The sequence below is a fragment of the Polypterus senegalus genome, chromosome 3 (assembly GCF_016835505.1).
Source record: "Polypterus senegalus isolate Bchr_013 chromosome 3, ASM1683550v1, whole genome shotgun sequence".
Taxonomy (NCBI): Eukaryota; Metazoa; Chordata; class Cladistia; order Polypteriformes; family Polypteridae; genus Polypterus; species Polypterus senegalus.
In genome coordinates this window covers 13,497,978-13,515,338 of record NC_053156.1, presented here as the reverse complement: position 1 = coordinate 13,515,338, position 17,361 = coordinate 13,497,978, and the positions used below count along the sequence as shown (strand labels likewise).

At 38.9% G+C, this 17,361-nt stretch overlaps 1 protein-coding gene across 4 annotated transcripts in view; it reads right to left on the bottom strand.

Annotated features, from left to right (window-relative positions):
• Positions 1-17,361, bottom strand: part of LOC120524854 (sodium channel protein type 8 subunit alpha) — a 331,764-nt gene that overhangs the window by 95,959 nt on the left and 218,444 nt on the right. For 2 of the 4 annotated variants that reach the window (XM_039746647.1, XM_039746646.1), the window contains exons 10-14: positions 15,337-15,543; positions 13,426-13,704; positions 11,133-11,504; positions 5,554-5,689; positions 4,873-5,111 (exon numbers count right to left, since the gene is read on the bottom strand). In XM_039746647.1, coding sequence (XP_039602581.1) covers positions 4,873-5,111; positions 5,554-5,689; positions 11,133-11,504; positions 13,426-13,704; positions 15,337-15,543 — 1,233 coding nt within the window. The remainder of the gene's footprint in view (positions 1-4,872; positions 5,112-5,553; positions 5,690-11,132; positions 11,505-13,425; positions 13,705-15,336; positions 15,544-17,361) is intronic. The other 2 variants (XM_039746649.1, XM_039746648.1) reach the window with 1 other exon arrangement.

Here is a 17,361-nt window from a genome sequence, read left to right as displayed (position 1 = left end):
AGCCACCTATAATAGCACAATGGGGAAATGAACTCTTGTATTATTTAAAAGTGGAGAAAATGCATTTTTACACTTAGGAACAATCCGTTTTCTCAAAGCACAGCAGTGCTACATTAATGCCGCCATCAAATTGTACCCTTTAAGATGCTTCTTAATCTCTGTAAGCTTTCTAGTTATTTTATCATTTATGATTGACTTTATTTTATAGCACTCCAAACTTACTGACTCTCTTTGTTAGAGGAGGATCTAATTATGACTATTGGATCAAATGACTATGTCTGGCTGGCTTATTGACTTCTATTGTAAGAAAGCATTTCATTTAAAAGCAAGAAAAAAAGTTGAGGAGACTTGTATCAATTCACATGTTTTACAGCTTCTAGGAAACCACCAAAAGCATTGGGTTTCTGTATTTTGTTTCTTTTTCTTCACAAACAAATAAGGCTCCAGCAGAAAACATTGTACAGTGCTCAACCGATCATATTGATCAGGCATTATAAATTATTAACTACATGTTTCCCCCTCAGGTATTGTCTTTAGCATTTCAGCTAACAGGACAATATACACAGGAGAAACATAATGCATTACACAGTAAAAATGACCTAATATCTAACAACATATAGCATTTCAAAGTGTATAACTAGACTAAATAGTTTGAACATAAACAAAGGGCACTGTGTATGAGCACATGCCTTTTTTTAATTGAACAGTGATTATTATTTACCCATCCTAGTCCACAGGATCAGGAGCCATTTGATTTTTGCTGAATTATACTGCATGCTCATTCTACTATCTGAACCTTAAAGTGCTGCTTGTTTTGAAAGTGATTTTGCACGTGTAATCCACATACCTTTAAACAGAAATAATCAGAAATATTTTTATGGGCAGAAACTCATTTTTTTACTATTTTGAAATGCCTAATACAAACTACAACATGGTTTCAGAAAAAAACATGGCTGGCATCCTCAGCGCATTCCTCTGAATACCTGGTTGTATTTATGTAGTTATTTTAAGTTATTTTTTAAATCACCCTCAAGTGGAGGTTTCAAAGTACCTAACTCACTATACTGCTCTCGAGCAAACAGTGTGTATGGAATGAGCAACAGAGAGACCAGTGTGTGAGAAAGATATAAGTGTGTGTGGTTGTTGTACTGTTCTTCATCACCTTGTGAGATTGGTTGCACTTAGACATATCCAGAATGTAACAATATATAACAACCAGGCTAGTACTGTGGAACATTAAAAAAAAACAAAACACTAAAACCCATTATTTTAATTTGTTTCTTCATAGCTACAATTTAGTTGTGTTCCTGATAGGCTATACGGGCATAGAATTATCATATTCTTCAGGGATCTGCAGTCTCTCTACTATTCTCTTCTGGTTCTTCTGTGGTGGCAATGTGCATCACCATCACCTGATCAAGGCACCATGCAGCCCCCTGTGCTGATAGAATAAAGGCAGGTGTCCCAGCTACCCAAGAGACCAACATCATCAAACACTATCATGTAAAGCCTGAAAACCACGAGGACTGACTCAAGAACATTCATATTGGGTAGAATGTCCAGTGGGGGCTGGGTGGTCTTGTTTTTGACCTTAGTACCCCGCAGACTTTGCTTTTTTCTCCAGCCTAACAAGTTTTTTTTTCTGTCCTCCCAGCCATCTGACATTACTTTTTTTGTTTGTTACTTATTCTTTAATATTGTTGCCTAATGTTTTTCTTTTCATGTAACTTTCTTTTTGTCATCTTGTAAAGCACTTTGAGCCACATTGTTTGTAAGAAAATGTGCTATATACAGTAAATAAATGTTGCTGTTGTTGTTATATAATGCAATAATATTTGCTAGCTTCCAGTCCTTAGGAATTTCTCCAGTATTGAAAGATATTTAAAAAAAAACCACATGTTTAGGGTTTATATACCATTTGTACTCAAAGAAGGTTCTGCTGTGTTAATTGATAGTGTATTTGACATACAGTAGCTAACTGTTCAGTAAGAATAATAATAATATTAATAAATTATATTTATACAAAGTGCTTCACATAGACAGAGGGGAGCCACTTCAACCACCATCAATGTGTAGTACCCACCTGGATGATGCCATGATTGCACCAGTATGCTCACCACACATTAGCTATTAGGTGGCGAAAGGGTTAGAGAGACAGCCAATTAGAGACAGGGGGTGATTATACATAATGAGATATCTTGGGAATGGGACCTAAGTCTAAACACAAAATGTATTTATTTTTCATATACACCTTATTATATACAGTGGGCGGCACAGTGGCGCAGTGGTAGCGCTGCTGCCTCGCAGTAAGGAGACTTGGGTTCACTTTCCGGGTCCTCCTTCCCTGCGTGGAGTTTGCATGTTCTCCCCGTGTCTGCGTGGGTTTCCTCCCACAGTCCAAAGACATGCAGGTTAGGTGCATTGGCGATTCTAACTTGTAACCTAGTGTGTGCTTGGCGTGTGTGCCCTGTGGTGGGCTGGCACCCTTCCCGGGGTTTGTTCCTGCCTTGCGCCCTGTGCTGGCTGGGACTGGTTCCAGCAGACTCCCGTGACCCTGTAGTTAGGATATAGCAGGTTGCAAAATGACCGACTGACTGACATTTGTTTAATTTTTCCAAACAACAATCAATCAATCAATCAACATTTATTTATATTGCACATATTCATACAAAAAATGTAGCTCAAAGTGCTTTACAAAATGAATAGAGAAATAGAAGACACAATAAAAGATAAACATAAGTCAACATTAATTAACATAGAATAAGAGTAAGGTCCGATGGCCAGGGTGGACAGAAAAAACAAAAAAAAACTCCAAAGGCTGGAGAAAAAAATTAAATCTGTAGGGGTTCCAGACCAAGAGACCGCCCAGTCCCCTCTGGAAATGCGGAGCTTTTTATCCTGTTGCCTTTTATAATACCTGTTAAAGCTAAAATAAAAAAAACATTTTGCAGTCTATGTGATTTTACGAGAATCTTATAAAAAGTGACATTTTAGGAATCTACTGCAGAAAGCAAAGGAAGACATTAGGGAGTGAAAATATATTAGCTGAATAGTGAACTTTTTTCATATGTCCAAGTTGTGTCAGTTTCACGAATCTGAACATGAGAACACTGTAGCCCAACAAAGCTCGCCAGTCCTATCCACTTATTTCTTCCAAAAAAACATCAAGTCGAGTTTTGAAAGTCCCCAACATCTTACTGTCTACCACATTACTTGGTCTCTTATTCCAAGTGTCTATCGCTCTTTGTGTAAAGAAAAACTTCCTAATGTTTGTGCAAAATTTCCCCTTCACGTCAAGTTTCCAACTGTGTCCCCGTGTTCTTGATGAACTCATTTTAAAATACAAGTCTCGATCCGCTGGACTAATTTCCTTCATAATTTTAAACATTTCAAATATGTCACCTCTTAATATTCTTTTGCTTAAACTGTAAAGGCTCAGCTCTTTTAATTTTTCATCATAACTCATCCCCTGTAGCCCCGTAATCAGCCTAGTCGCTCTTCTCTGGACTTTTTCTAGTGCTGCTGTGTCCTTTTTGTAGCCTGGGAACTACAACTGACCACAGTACTCAAGATGAGGCCTCACCAGTGTGTTATAAAGCTGGAGCAGAACCTCCTGTGACTTGTACTCCACACATCAAGGCACTATATAACCTGACATTCTGTTAGCCCAGTGGTCCTCATCCTGTGGGGCGGGCACCCCTAGTGGGGTGCAAAGTAACAAAAGGGGGACGCAAAGATGTGAAAAAAAGAAAACAAGAATCAAAAATATGAAAAAACATCTATTGAAACCAAAACAAATGAACTTAAACTACATTCTGATACTACAACAATAAATATAGAGTTAGATAAATGTCGATAAAAGTTAAGTAGGTATAATAAAATATGCATCTACATGTAAAAAAAATGTTTTGTGCGCGATTAAAACTGTTATGAAAACTCGGGTCGCAAATACTTAAAGGTTGAGAAACGCTGTGTTAGCCTTCTTAATGGCTTCTGAACACTGTCGGCTTAGAGTTCACTACGACTCCTAAATCCTTCTCATAAGGTGGACTCTCGATTTTCTGACCGCCCATTGTGTATTCAAACCTCACATTTTGACTTCCTATGTGTAATTCTTTACATTTACTGACATTAAATTTCATCTGCCACAAGTCTGCCCAAGCCTGTCTGCTGTCCAAGTCCTTCTGTGATGATATAACGGATTCCAAATTATCTGCTAATCCACCTATCTTGGTGTCATCTGCAAACTTAACCAGCTTGTTCCTTATATTCCTATCTAAATCATTTATATATATTAAAAATAGCAGTGGCCCTAGCACTGCCCCCTGCTGGTCACCACTCTTAACATCACCCAATTCTTGATGAGGTTCCTCACACCATCACCCTCTGCTTCCTTTGTCTGTGACGATTCTGCACCCATCTAAAAACATCACCCTGAACCGCCATTTCTTTTAGTTTGATGCCCAACCTCTCGTGTGGCACCTTATCAAATGCTTTCTGAAAGTCCAGATAAATAATATCATAAGCTCTACTCTGATCGTATCCTTTTGTTGCCTCCTCATAGAATTCCAGCCTGTTAGTAAAACACGACCCCCCTTGTCTGACTCCATGCCGACTGTTCCTAATAAACTCCTGTCCTTGCCAGGTGTTGCTCAATCTTATCCTTAATAATTCCTTCCATTAATTTTACTGCGCTGGGCTGCCCTGTCACCCTTTTTATGTAATGGGATGATATTTGCCATTTTCCAGTCCTCAGAATCTCCCCTGAATTTTGCTATAGACTTACAAAAGCAGTAAGACCAATTCAAATTAGGCATTCAAAAATGGAACTTATTATTGAAGCTTGCTAGTTATCAAAAAGACCTAACTTACCAGATTTCCAACGCTGAGGACATGTTCGAATTGAGGGGTCATGGGATAATGCTCCATAGCCATGAATAATGTGTTCAGCACAATGCAAATGGTAATAGCTAAATCAACAAAGGGATCCATTACAATCAGGTTTGTTATCTCCTTAATCTTGATCCATAGAGGACAACATTCCCATATAAGAAAGGTGTTCGCGAACTTATACCAACAGGGTGGGCACTTGCGTTGAGACTCCTCCAGCTCTGAAAGCAGAAGCACATGCTTAATTCAAATCAAACATTGTAATCATTTTTCACAGCAGACAAAGTACATGTATACAAACTGCAGCGCGTTTGCTCCTGATTGGCTCTTTTTCTTAGAGGTAGTCATAAATATGCCTTTTTTCAGGTAAAGAGCTGCATTCCTGTTCATATACGTAGAAATCTTTCAAATAACCTTTAAGACAAATTGTGGCTGGCTGCTCAAGGAAGGCTGATACATAAAATAATGATTAATGTTTGAGAGACTAATAACCACTTTTCTACACCAAAGTACTCAGAAATCGCTATATGATGATTCAAGGCAATTTATATATTTTGGCTACATTTCTAGAGGCTACCTCTTGATAGAAAATAGGCATAAAGAATGCTTATTGAAAGTGCCTAAAGTGTTTTTTATTTTTTTTTGCAGGAAAAAGAGACCTACCCTCCACAAGGGTGTTGGTAAGCACACTGAGAACACTGTTGGCTCGGTCCTTCCTTCCAAATGAGGTATTGAGCTGATCAACAGACACCATGAGAGAACCAGAGTGCTTCTTTTTGCCTTCCACTTCAGTAGTGGGCTGTGAAAGTAAACTTATCAAGTCAGAAATAATATTAGAGACATAGCACGGTGCCTTTGTTTTCATGCGACCCACAGTCTGTTAGTCTAGAAGGACAGGAAACCTGCAAGGAACTGTATCTCAATGAAAGCAAAGTGTAAGAGATATGAGCACAAATGAGAAAATGTGTTTTCTGCATTCTTGGCCCAGTCATCTGCATGTCACACAATTAAGAGTCTGTCATTATGTAAGATCTGCCAGAACCATTTTCTAAACCATGCATGTGCTCTATTGCTCTCTCTTTTAAATGTACTCTGCAACATACTGCCACTGCTTGACTAAATGTGTGCAATACTTTTTAGCCATTAATGTGATTCTATCATTTGAGGTCAATCTGAAAATATTTTTTTTTAGCTTGAAACATACTGGATCATCTCTATCTGCAGCAGAGGCTGAATATGTAATAATGCTTTTACAACATTCAATCAAGACTATTGTAATGTCTTACTGTATGTCCATCTGAATTCCTTTTGCACTTCTCTAAATATATGTTGGCTCCTACCAACACTGTATATTGGCTGTTTCTTTGACCTGGGTTTGAAAGAGATTGTTAAGTCTCTGCTCTGGTACATTGAACGCCCTTTTTCAGATCCTTTGTTTGGCTAATTTAGTTTCAATTTTAAAATATTTCAGTACAATGTAAAAGGAAGACTAATAATTTCTTTTGTCCTAGTGTTATTGATCTATGTGTACTTAGTTTGATATTTACAGTATGCCTGACCCTGGTGCGTTATAGATAGTAATAACTATCATTAAAGACCATGGAGAGATTAATTTTAGTTTTCTTTATCTGATGCAGTAATCTACTCGTAATCTCCACAATACGGTTTTATCATAAACAGAACCTAGTTTATCTACCACAAATTTCTTTTGGGGTGACTGCACCGGTTTTCACTTTGACAAATCTCTTTATTCTTTTTTCAAAAGACTAAAGAAGAAGGGGCCTGAATCGCCTCAAAAGCTTGCATATTGTAATCTTTTTAGTTAGCCAATAAAAGTTGTCATTATGCTTGACTTCTCACTATATTCATAATGGCTAACACAGCTAGGGTTGCCAGACGTTCCTTATATACGGAACATGTCATTTGTTTAAGACTGCTTTTTCTCTTTGATTACAATTGCTCTGTCTGATTTGAACTTTTGTATTTTACTTTTGTTTATAATCTGTGTTTTATCTACTGTCTGCCGTCCTTGAGGGTTTAGAAAGGCGCCTACAAATAAATAAAAGGTATAATTATTATTTTTATAATTATAACTACTTGACACGACCCACTATTTTTCTAACTGCCTGTATTAAATAATAATAATATTTCTCTGTTGTCTGTATTAAATAGGGCGGCACAGTGGTGCAGTGGTAGTGCTGGTAGTGCAGTAAGGAAACCTAGGTTTGCTTCCCGGGTCCTCCCTGCGTGGTTTGTATATTCTTCCCGTGTCTGCCTGGGTTTCCTCCAGGTGCTCCGGTTTCCTCCCACAGTCCAAAGACATGCAGGTTAGGTGCATTGGCGATCCTAAATTGTGCTTGATGTGTGGGTGGGTGTACCCTGCCCGGGATTTGTTCCTGCCTTGCACGCTGTGCTGGCTGGGATTGGGTCCAGCAGACCCTGTGACCCTGTGTTGGAAAATGACTGACTGACTGTATTAAATAAATATTATAAAATGATTTCACTTTTATAGAATATTTTTAGCTTGTATTAAATAATTTTCAAATGATTTTACTTTTGTTTTCCTCATAACCCATTAAAATCCTTGCTTTATGTTTTTAACTTATGTCTATACTTTTATATAATATATTGGTCTGAGTGTGTAGGGGGCATGTATAAATGTATATATATAGTAATATAGAGAATGTCCCGTATTTCTAATTTTCTAATCTGGCAACCCTAAACACGGCACAAAACCCTAATACTACAACAGACTACATGGTATAGTCTTTCCATGTGTGATTAAACCACTGTCTGCATTTGATGGTCATTTACACATTACTTTCTACAGTCATCTCAACACACTGCTCCACAACTGTCTTTGTGAATCATTATAATGTGCTTGTGGTATATTTTATTAGACAGCATGCCAATACTTCATTGGTCTGTTGACAAATTGGTGCCACCTCTGAAGAATCCATGTATTTACTAAGTTCTTAATTGTCTAAATTCTAAAGCCAACAGTCCACTTCCATTCATTACAAAACAGGAAGTGGTTCCTTGCTTAATCATTTTAATTGTATTATGGGCGGCACATTCAGATAAGTCTTATAAGTGTCGCACAGCAGATGTAGGCTCCTACCTCAAAAGCAATATTGCTAATCTTGATTGTGACTTCTGTGTTCAGTAAGATATATTAGTTGAGAACTACTGATTTAATCTTTTAATTACTACTACTTCAATTGGACTCAAGGATAGAGCAATAGTGAATCGTAAGTAGGTGAGTTAAAGCTGTCTTATCACACAACTTGAGAAAGAAATGATCAGTTTTAATGTCACCTAAGTCATTTAAACTCTCACACTGATTCTGGAATAACATAGCAGTTTCTCAAATTGTCCATCTAATTGCACAAGAGATATCCAGTATCGTTCAGAGGCAACTGGGCGAAAGACAACCCGGCGAAAAGACAACTGGGCGACATCCTTTACCAGTTAGGTAATAGTTAGGTTCAAAGAGATTTTTTAATGATATTTAAATGACAATGTAGGGCGCCGGAAAATCCACAGAATCACCTGCTTTATGAGTGTCCCATTACGTTGAGAGTAAAGATATTCCTTAAGTCGTACTCGCAGGTCACCTTTTGTATTCTAAATAACGTTATCATATGATTACAATCAATACAATTTATATAAAAGATTAGCAACTTTGGTTGCAGAAGATAATGTAAGAGAGTTTGTTCCATCTGCGGAATCAAGTTCGTTCATCAATTATATACATTTATGTTCAACACTTTAATTCACGTTGTCATTTAAATATAATTAAAAAATCTCTTTGAACCTAACTGGTAAAGGATGTCGCTGAGTTGTATTTCGCCGAATTGTCTTTCGGCAAGTTGTCCTTTCGCTAAGTTGTCTTTACGCCGAGTTGATTGTCGCCCAGTTGCCACCGAACCGTTTTATCTAAAACACGACGTGGTGAGCCTACTGCTTGTGGTGTGGCGCTTGTTTTTTATTGGATTCATTATTCTCATACAGTAACTTGTTGCTCTATCCTTGATGTTTCCATTTTAATTGGCATGCATCGTGCACATAGAGATTGAAAGTCACTTCCATGCTAAGTTAGAGACACACAGTTGGAAATTCACAGAATTGAGATCATCATGCTAGCTACATAAACAGAATACCCCTGCCAGAGTGTCAGGGTTCTAATACTGGAAAAAGACAGATGAAGGTACAGAGCAATAGACCACTTAGCTGCATCAACAGTGTAAATATCAGTGTGGAACTACACTACCACTGAATTTTTATTTAGTCCCCCTTTTTAATTGGGGGCCTGTTTAGCTTTCCTCCTTGAAATGCTGCATAGCTGCAGCATACTTTTCTGTCTGCAGATAAAGAATAATTCAGTTATATCAGAAAGACTGAGGATGGATTATTTATTTGTTTGAATTAGCTGGGAAATGACCTGCTGCCACTCTTCACTGGAAGAGACAAAAATCATCAAATTATAGTCTAATATGAATAACTGAACTCCTACTTTGTGAGGTCTGGTACGATTTTAGGGTGGTGAAGACTTAAACAGAACACTACTATGAACTGCGGCGAATGGTCTAACCTACCTAAAATGGCATAGGTTGTTTTTATCCTTTTAAAATCTCCTTCTTATTTCGGCTGCTCCCGTTAGGGGTTGCCACAGTGGAACATCTTCTTTCATATCTTTATGTACTCTGCATCATGTTCTGTTACACCTATCACCTGCATGTCCTCTCTCACCACATCCATAAACCTTTTCTTAGGCCTTCCGCTTCTCCTCTTCCCTGGCAGCTCTATCCTTAGCACCCTTCACTCATTACACCCCTCATCTCCTTTCTGCTCAGGTCCAAACCAACGCAATCTCGCCTCCCTGACTTTGTCTCTAAACCGTCCAACTTGAGCTGACCCTCTAATGTCCTCATTTCTAATCCTGTCCATCCTCGTCACACCCAATGCAAATCTTAGCATCTTTAACTCTGCCACCTCCAGCTCTGTCTCCTGTGCCACCGTCTCCAGCCCATATGACATAGCTGGTCTCACTACCGTCCTGTAAACCTTCCCATTCACTCTTGCTGATATCCGTCTGTCACAAATCTTAAAATTTTAAAAACTATACTGTGCAAAAACAATACTGTACATTACACTTAGTGTTGGAGGTGAAACTGCATAACACAGATGAATATAAACTACAGATGAAGCACTCAAAGGAGGAGAGCTGAACACCAAGAAGAGATTCATGCATTCACAAAGCTACTGGTCTCAGCTTTTCAGGTAGAAAGAGTTTACTGGAAAATAGGTTTTCAATCAAAGTAAACTAGTTCAAGACAGGCAGATGAGAAAGTAGGAAAGAGTAAACAGTTAGTAGAAAGAATAATCATTTTAGTCCACAGGGTTTATTAGTTCCTTAGTTTAAAGCTGCATATTACAGAATTGCCTCTATCCTTTCTAAGGCCTTTTTAAGGCTTGAGGATTGAATGTCTGAGCAAATTGAGGCTAAGGTCAAGGACAAATAGGGGTGGCACAGTACAGGTACTGCCTCATGTATAGGGTACAGTGTCAAATGGAAGTCAGCACATCGTAAACATTGTGTTTGAATTTCCGGATTTAATTGGTCGGTGTGGAGATAAAAGAATCACTATGTAATAAAAGTATTTGAAATGACAATGGCCTTAAATGAAGTTCAATGCACACCTGGCATGAGTGCTGTAAGGATTAATCCTTATTACTGCCAGTCAAGCAGGAGATGCATATGGTCTAAAACATATCTGATCCCAAAGTACAGCAGACTGATATCCCATTTGTACAATTTCAAGGCTGTTAGTGTGCATCTTTGTATAGTTTAAGATTGTGTATTGTATTGGTAATTATATCTAAGATGAGCATCTGTGGCATGTTAAAAATACAACATGCAGGATAAATCTGCACTCTCTTGGCATTCATCTGATACCCTCTGGCAAACCATCATAAATAAAATGCTGAAGCTTTGCCCTTCATTTTGGCAACTTAACCAGAAATTTGCTCAGCCCTGAAAGTTTAAAACTGTTTTGCTTTAAATTTTTGGAAACCCTAAAAACCCCTGGTCTATACTCAAATTAACAAAACTCAACAAAAAATAAACTAAAGTTAGATTGGTTTCAATTTTTTTTCTTGATTGGGAGGGCGGCATACAGAAAAGGAGAAAGAGGTTAAGACCGCCATGCCTAGACTGATCTGCACATTGACTTCCTTACACTGTCATCAGTAGCTGCCTTATCTATTATCACCTCAGGCAGAAGTCGTCCACCAGGCAGAGATGGAGCAGGCCCGCCGATTAAGGAGACCACACCATTGCAGTCAACTGTGCTGTTCCTCTTGACATTGTGGGGAAGGACAGGGATGATGCGTGATGAGCGGCTGCCCTGGCTGTTGCCACTGTAGCTATTGCGACGGACTGGAATGAACAAAGAGTCGCGACGACCCTCGCTCTCCTCCACAGTGCTGTGCTCATCATCTGCAAATTCATTCTCTGATCCAGCATCCTTTGACCGTCCCTTGAAGCTGAAGATACTACTGCGACTGTTGTGCCGGGACAGAAATGGAGATCCAGGAATGCTGAGAAGAGACTACACGGAAAAAGTTACTGTTATTATTATTTCATGAAACATAAAAAACACTAGTTGTAAATTAACTGCAATCTCTTGCATCATCAAATTAAAAATGATATGTTTACCATGCGATTAATGCAGTTTCTTCTAGTATTTTGTTTGCATAAAGGTGTTTTAACAGGAAGGCCCCCACACTGTGATTATGTCTACACTACTACCTTTTCATTTAAAAATGGTGCTTTTAAACAAAAAGAACCTTTGACCACACAACTGTCTTGACATTGTTAATGAAAGTATCTCCGTCCAGACTAAAGTGACTGATATTGCATATGGTGCAGTCATTACCTACACGGAAAAATCCACAAAGGGGTGGCACTGACCCCTGGTGTGGGATTAACCTCAGCACCATAGCAACCAGTAAATTATTGCCCTTTTGTGCATGTATGCAGCATTCAAACTGTACAAAATGCAATTTAGATGCATACAGGTAACCAACATAAGAAGTGTCATGGAAAGCAACTCCTCAGTGTCTGTTATGTTGGAATATGGTGTTCCTCTGTGAAGGGTGATCAGTCAGATGATGAGATGTCATAATGAGCAGGATCTAATCAACCAAGGGCTACGTAATAAGCACAAGCACTGTGGCAGATGGCCAGGACCCATGCCCGGTCAGGACGCCCCTTTGACATTGGATCTGGGAGATCAGTCATGGGATGCATGCTACGTCCCCCAGACACTTGTTGGCAGCCCCCTGGGTTACATCGGGGCCAATACTTTGGAACATCAGAGCTCATTCCTGTTGGGCTCCGTGGCCACCACCAGGGGGAGCTGCATAGCTTAACGAGCCCATCTGGGTGGGAACACAGCCACACCCAGAGTTGCAGCCAGAAGTAGGTCAACAAGCACCTGCAGCACTTCTGGATGGACTATAAAAGGAGCCGACAGTCACTACTCCGGGCGCCAGAGTCGGGAGGAGGAGGAGGAGGACGAAGAAGAAGAAGAAGAAGAAGAAGAAGAAGAAGAAGCAGAAGCTGCTGCTGCTGCTGCTGCTGCCTTGGAGGAGAGGAGGAGAAAGAAGAATGTTTTGTGGTAGTGTTTTGCTTTGTGTTTTTGTGTTTTTGGGCTGAGGGACACGGGGAAGACGTGGCTCCTAGCTGAAGAAAATACATCTTTTCATTTTTACATGCCTCCATTGTCAGTCTGTGTCAGGTCAACCCTATATAGCGCCTTCGCCACAGCACATAAAAGTGCGATTAGAGTCTATGCTTTTAGAAATTTACAGTGCAATTCTAAGCCAGAGTTCTCAGGAAGTACTGTATATGGCTTTGTAGGGTATTTTCAAAATTTTGCATTTTCGTGGATTACAAACACCAGTGTAGTGTGGATGAAAGGCAACAACAGACTAATGTCTGCATTTTTAAATGAAAACATGGTAGTGTGGACATAGCCTGAGAGCACCATCAGGTAGGCAAGAAGTAAGCATAAATCATTCTTTTCTTCACTAAATAAACTCAAAGTAGTGATAATCAAGGATAACAGAACGAAGCGACAAGTCAGTCAGACAACAGTAGCAAAACTCCTACTACCTATTTGGGAAGTGCAAAATGGGACATTGCTGGTCTAGTGGGGAAGCTCACCTACCAAGAACCCCAAAAACATCCCCCTTTTTGACCCTACATCTTTCTCTCTACCTCACCTTCTGCCCTGGCCAATCTTTTATCACCAACTCTCCTCCTGAACACACAGACTGCTTTTATCCCCATGCTAGGGTCAGCTGTAGTCAAGACTCTGAATTATTTTCAGGGTCATAAGACCAGATGTTTCATTCTACATAGAAAGAGAATGCTGTATTTATAGGCACTATAATTGTGTTGGTTCTGAAGAGATGCATAATTCCATATTGTACCATTCATCTGAAAATAGTTTTTCTGAAATATACCTGATTCATGATGGAAAGACGTCGGTTGTCCCCTGGGAAGCGGAACTTTCTTTTAATACCATCATCAGACTCTGACTTGACAAACTTCTCACTGTCCCCCTTTTCTTCACCCCGGGACTGTTCTTTCTGTCGCCACTTTTTTTTGCGGTTGCGTCGCTCTTTGGCACTCTTGGAACTCAGTTTTGAGATCTCAGATGAACTACGGGACATTCTTCCTCCACCATCATCTTCTACTGCATCTTCTGAGACTGTACCAGCTGATGTAGCCATTGCTGCTGCCTAATGAAATAGGGAGTAAAGAAAAATGTGGGTTTACAGTTTCCTGAAGATCACATTACTATCTAGCAGAGTAACAGTAATTATGTTATACAAGTAAAATTCTGTTACAATGAATATCTTTACAAAGAAATTTCAATTACAACAAAGTATTTTTATGGTCCCGACAGATTCTCCATATGACACGAGTCTATATAAATCTTGTTACTACGAAATACATTCAGCAGATACTTTCATTACAACGAAGTGCCCAAAAGACCTTGACATGCCTGAATGAATCATCCGCAGAGCAGTTAGTTCTGTGGCCGCAGCTCAGTTGTGCACAACGATCCACAAACACAAACATTTTTTTTTTCTTTTTTGCTGTTTTTGTTTTCGGTCGTTTTCAGTGATATCTTTTGCTTATTGCTCGTCAACATCTGAAAAACATCCACTGGAATTTAACTCAATGTCACTTTCCCATAGAAACGACAGACACGAAAAAATGATAACAGTTCATATTAGGAAAAAAAAAAACTAATTTTTTGCAGATCTCAATTACGGCAAAAAGAAAAAAAACATTGCCAGTGAATTCGGAATTTCGCCATCAACACTGTTAAGCAAAAACAGTAGAAAAATCTCGGGTTGCAAACATATGTGAACTGCTGCATTTGAAGATGTCGAAAAAGCCGTTTTTATGTGGTTCAGTGATGCTCGTTCAGGAAACATTCTTATTAATGTGGCACTCATTCAAGAAAATGTGAGGTTTCTAAACTCTCTTGGGACTTCCCCCAAGTGGACAACATGCCGAAGAGCGTCCCGAAGTGTGATCACTGCGTCTGTGGAAGACTGCTTATCCATTGCCGAGGCAACAGCCGGCTCACAGCTCTACTGCGGCTCTTCACTGAAGCAAACAGAAAAGATCTTGATGGGTGATGCAAGGAACATTGTTAATGCAAGGAACAGGATTACTTGGCCACTAATCTGACCATAACCCTGCTTGACTGCTGTGTCTGACTATAGGAGAGTGGCAGATCAATAAATAACCGTGCTGTTCCTGTTTCAAGCTGAATAAAGCTGGTTTTGCTAAAGTACTGGGACTCAATCTTTTATTATTTGCTTCTGTGACATTTCAATGCAGGGCCCTGCCTCAGCAACGGACTAACAATCTTCCCCAGACTCGGCAATCGCACTTCTGGATGCACTTCGGCGTGTCGGCCCGTTGGGTGGGGTGTGGGGGGAATCCCAAAAGAGTTCAGAAACCTCACAATATGAAGAAGAAGAAGAAAAGGATGATGTCTACAACATGCTTCCACATTTAGATAATGTTTGCGTTGAATTCCTCCCACCCTAGTGCTTTAAAAAACTGGATTTGGGCATGATTCGCACCCTGAAAGTGTATTATCGCAAGGAAATGCTGAGAACAATTCTCGTCAGCATAACTTATATAAAGAAGGAGATGAAAATTAACGCGAAAGAAGCTATTGGAATGATTGTAAACACCTGGACGCAAGTGAAAGAAAGCACTATAGTGACAAATACAGAATCTACAGAAATATTTTTTAGGTCCCTGGCAGTTCGTTGTAATGGAATTTTACATGTATTTGATTAAAAAAAAATTATACGTGAAAATGTGAGATTATGTATCAAACAGACCTGTGCTTCCTCTTGCTGTTTCTTCAGCTGTTCAAGCATGGCCTTGAACTCAGCCTCCTTCTGCTCTGCCTCCTCCAGCGTTGCCTGATTCTGCTCTTCATAGGCCATAGCCACCACAGCTAAGATCAAGTTAACCAGGTAAAAAGATCCCACAAAGATGACTAGCACAAAAAAGATCATGTAGGTTTTGCCTGCAGCTCTTAGGGTCTACAAAGAGAAGACAAATATTCAGGAGAGCAGTGATCAAAATTAAATAGCGTACAACATTGTTAATCATGGACTGAGAGAACAGTAAGGGACACACAGCAGTTCTCGTTATTTGGATCTACTTTAACTGACAAAATAAAACTGCAAGCTACATTATTCTACTGCTATTTCTTGACGTTTCTCTTTATATTGTAAAGAGTTACAAGAGCTGAACATAAGTGAATTTTGGAGGTCAGACAGGTGTTGCTGGGGCCTGCTTTTATGTGTGCAGTCAAAAGCATACTGCTGATCAGTCTTGGTATCATAGGGTGACAGGAATTACAATTAAATAAATAATCATGTGTTAATATTACCAACATAAAACATTTCACCAAAATATTACATGCAAAATAAGGAGTAATTAAACACAGTAAATCTATTAAAAAGGCTTGCATTATGGGTACTCTGAGGTACTGTATTAAGGAGAAGCCTCAAAGAAAAACACTGGACTTTTGATTTCCTCCATAAGTTGCAAAACTGGCTTTTATACCCATTAGAGCAGTATTTAGATTAGGTTTGGCCACCTTTGAAAGTCATATTTAGATCATTAGTTAAATGTCTTTTATCAAAGAGCTGTATCAGCCACTAACACTTGCCAGCATCTCAGAAGTTGCAAAATCATTATAAATGGTGATAGCTGAACGTCCAGATAGGCATTAATCAAAATTCTATATAAAAACTATGTTTCTAAAAAAATGAAACAAAATTATACCTAAAATAAAGCATTTAAATCTGTTTTGTTAAGAAAAATAAAAAATGATCTGAAATGAATCATGCATTTTAATCTCCCATCATGTTGCTCGGTAAAGCACCACTTGTATACAGAATTTAACTTACCTGATAAAAACAAATTTACTAAAGACAGAAAATACATTTAACAGGGTTTGATGAGAATTCCTATTTGCCACCTCTGTGTAAATTTAACAAATCCAAAATGCAACAAATTACTACATTCTAACCCTGAAGCCTAAACTAATACAAGCAAACTGTTAGCTCTTTCCCTCTAGGACTCCCTACCTCTTTATACCACTTCAGCTGACCCACTAGCCACTTACTTGTCCATTTGGTTGGTAAAAAATAAGTACATGAGAAATTTGACAAACAATAGGAGACACTTGAGCCCATCAAACTATTTTGTTTAGGTAATTGCTAAGATGCCCCAATATCTCATTCAGATACTTCTTAAAGGTTGTCAAAGTTTCTGCTCCAACTCCACGACTCAGTATTTTGTTCCAGATTCATTAGAACATTGGAACAATGTAGATGAGAACATGTCATTCATCCCAACAAAGCGTGCCAGTCCTATCCACTTAATTCTTCCAAAAAAAACCCTTAGTTTTGAAAGTCAGTAAAGTCCTACTTTCTACCACATTAGTTGGTAGCTTATTCCATTTGTCTTTGGTTCTCTGTGTAAAGAAAAACATCTTAATGTTTGTGTAAAATTTACCCTTAATAAGTTTCCAACTGTGTCCCCATGTTCTTGATGAACTCATTTTAAAATATCAGTCTGATCCACTGCACTAATTTTAACACTTCAATCATTTTTCTTAATATTTTTGCTTAAACTGTAAAGGATCAGCTATTTTAATCTTTTTACATAACTCATCCTCTGAATCCCTGGAATCAGCCTCGTCGTTCTTCTCTGGAGAATTTCTAGTGCCATTATGTCCTTTTTGTAGCCTGGAGACCAAAACTGCCCACAGTAGTCCAGATGAGGTCTCACCAGTGTGTTATAAAGCTTCAGCATAACCTTCTTGGACTTGTACTCTACACATCAGG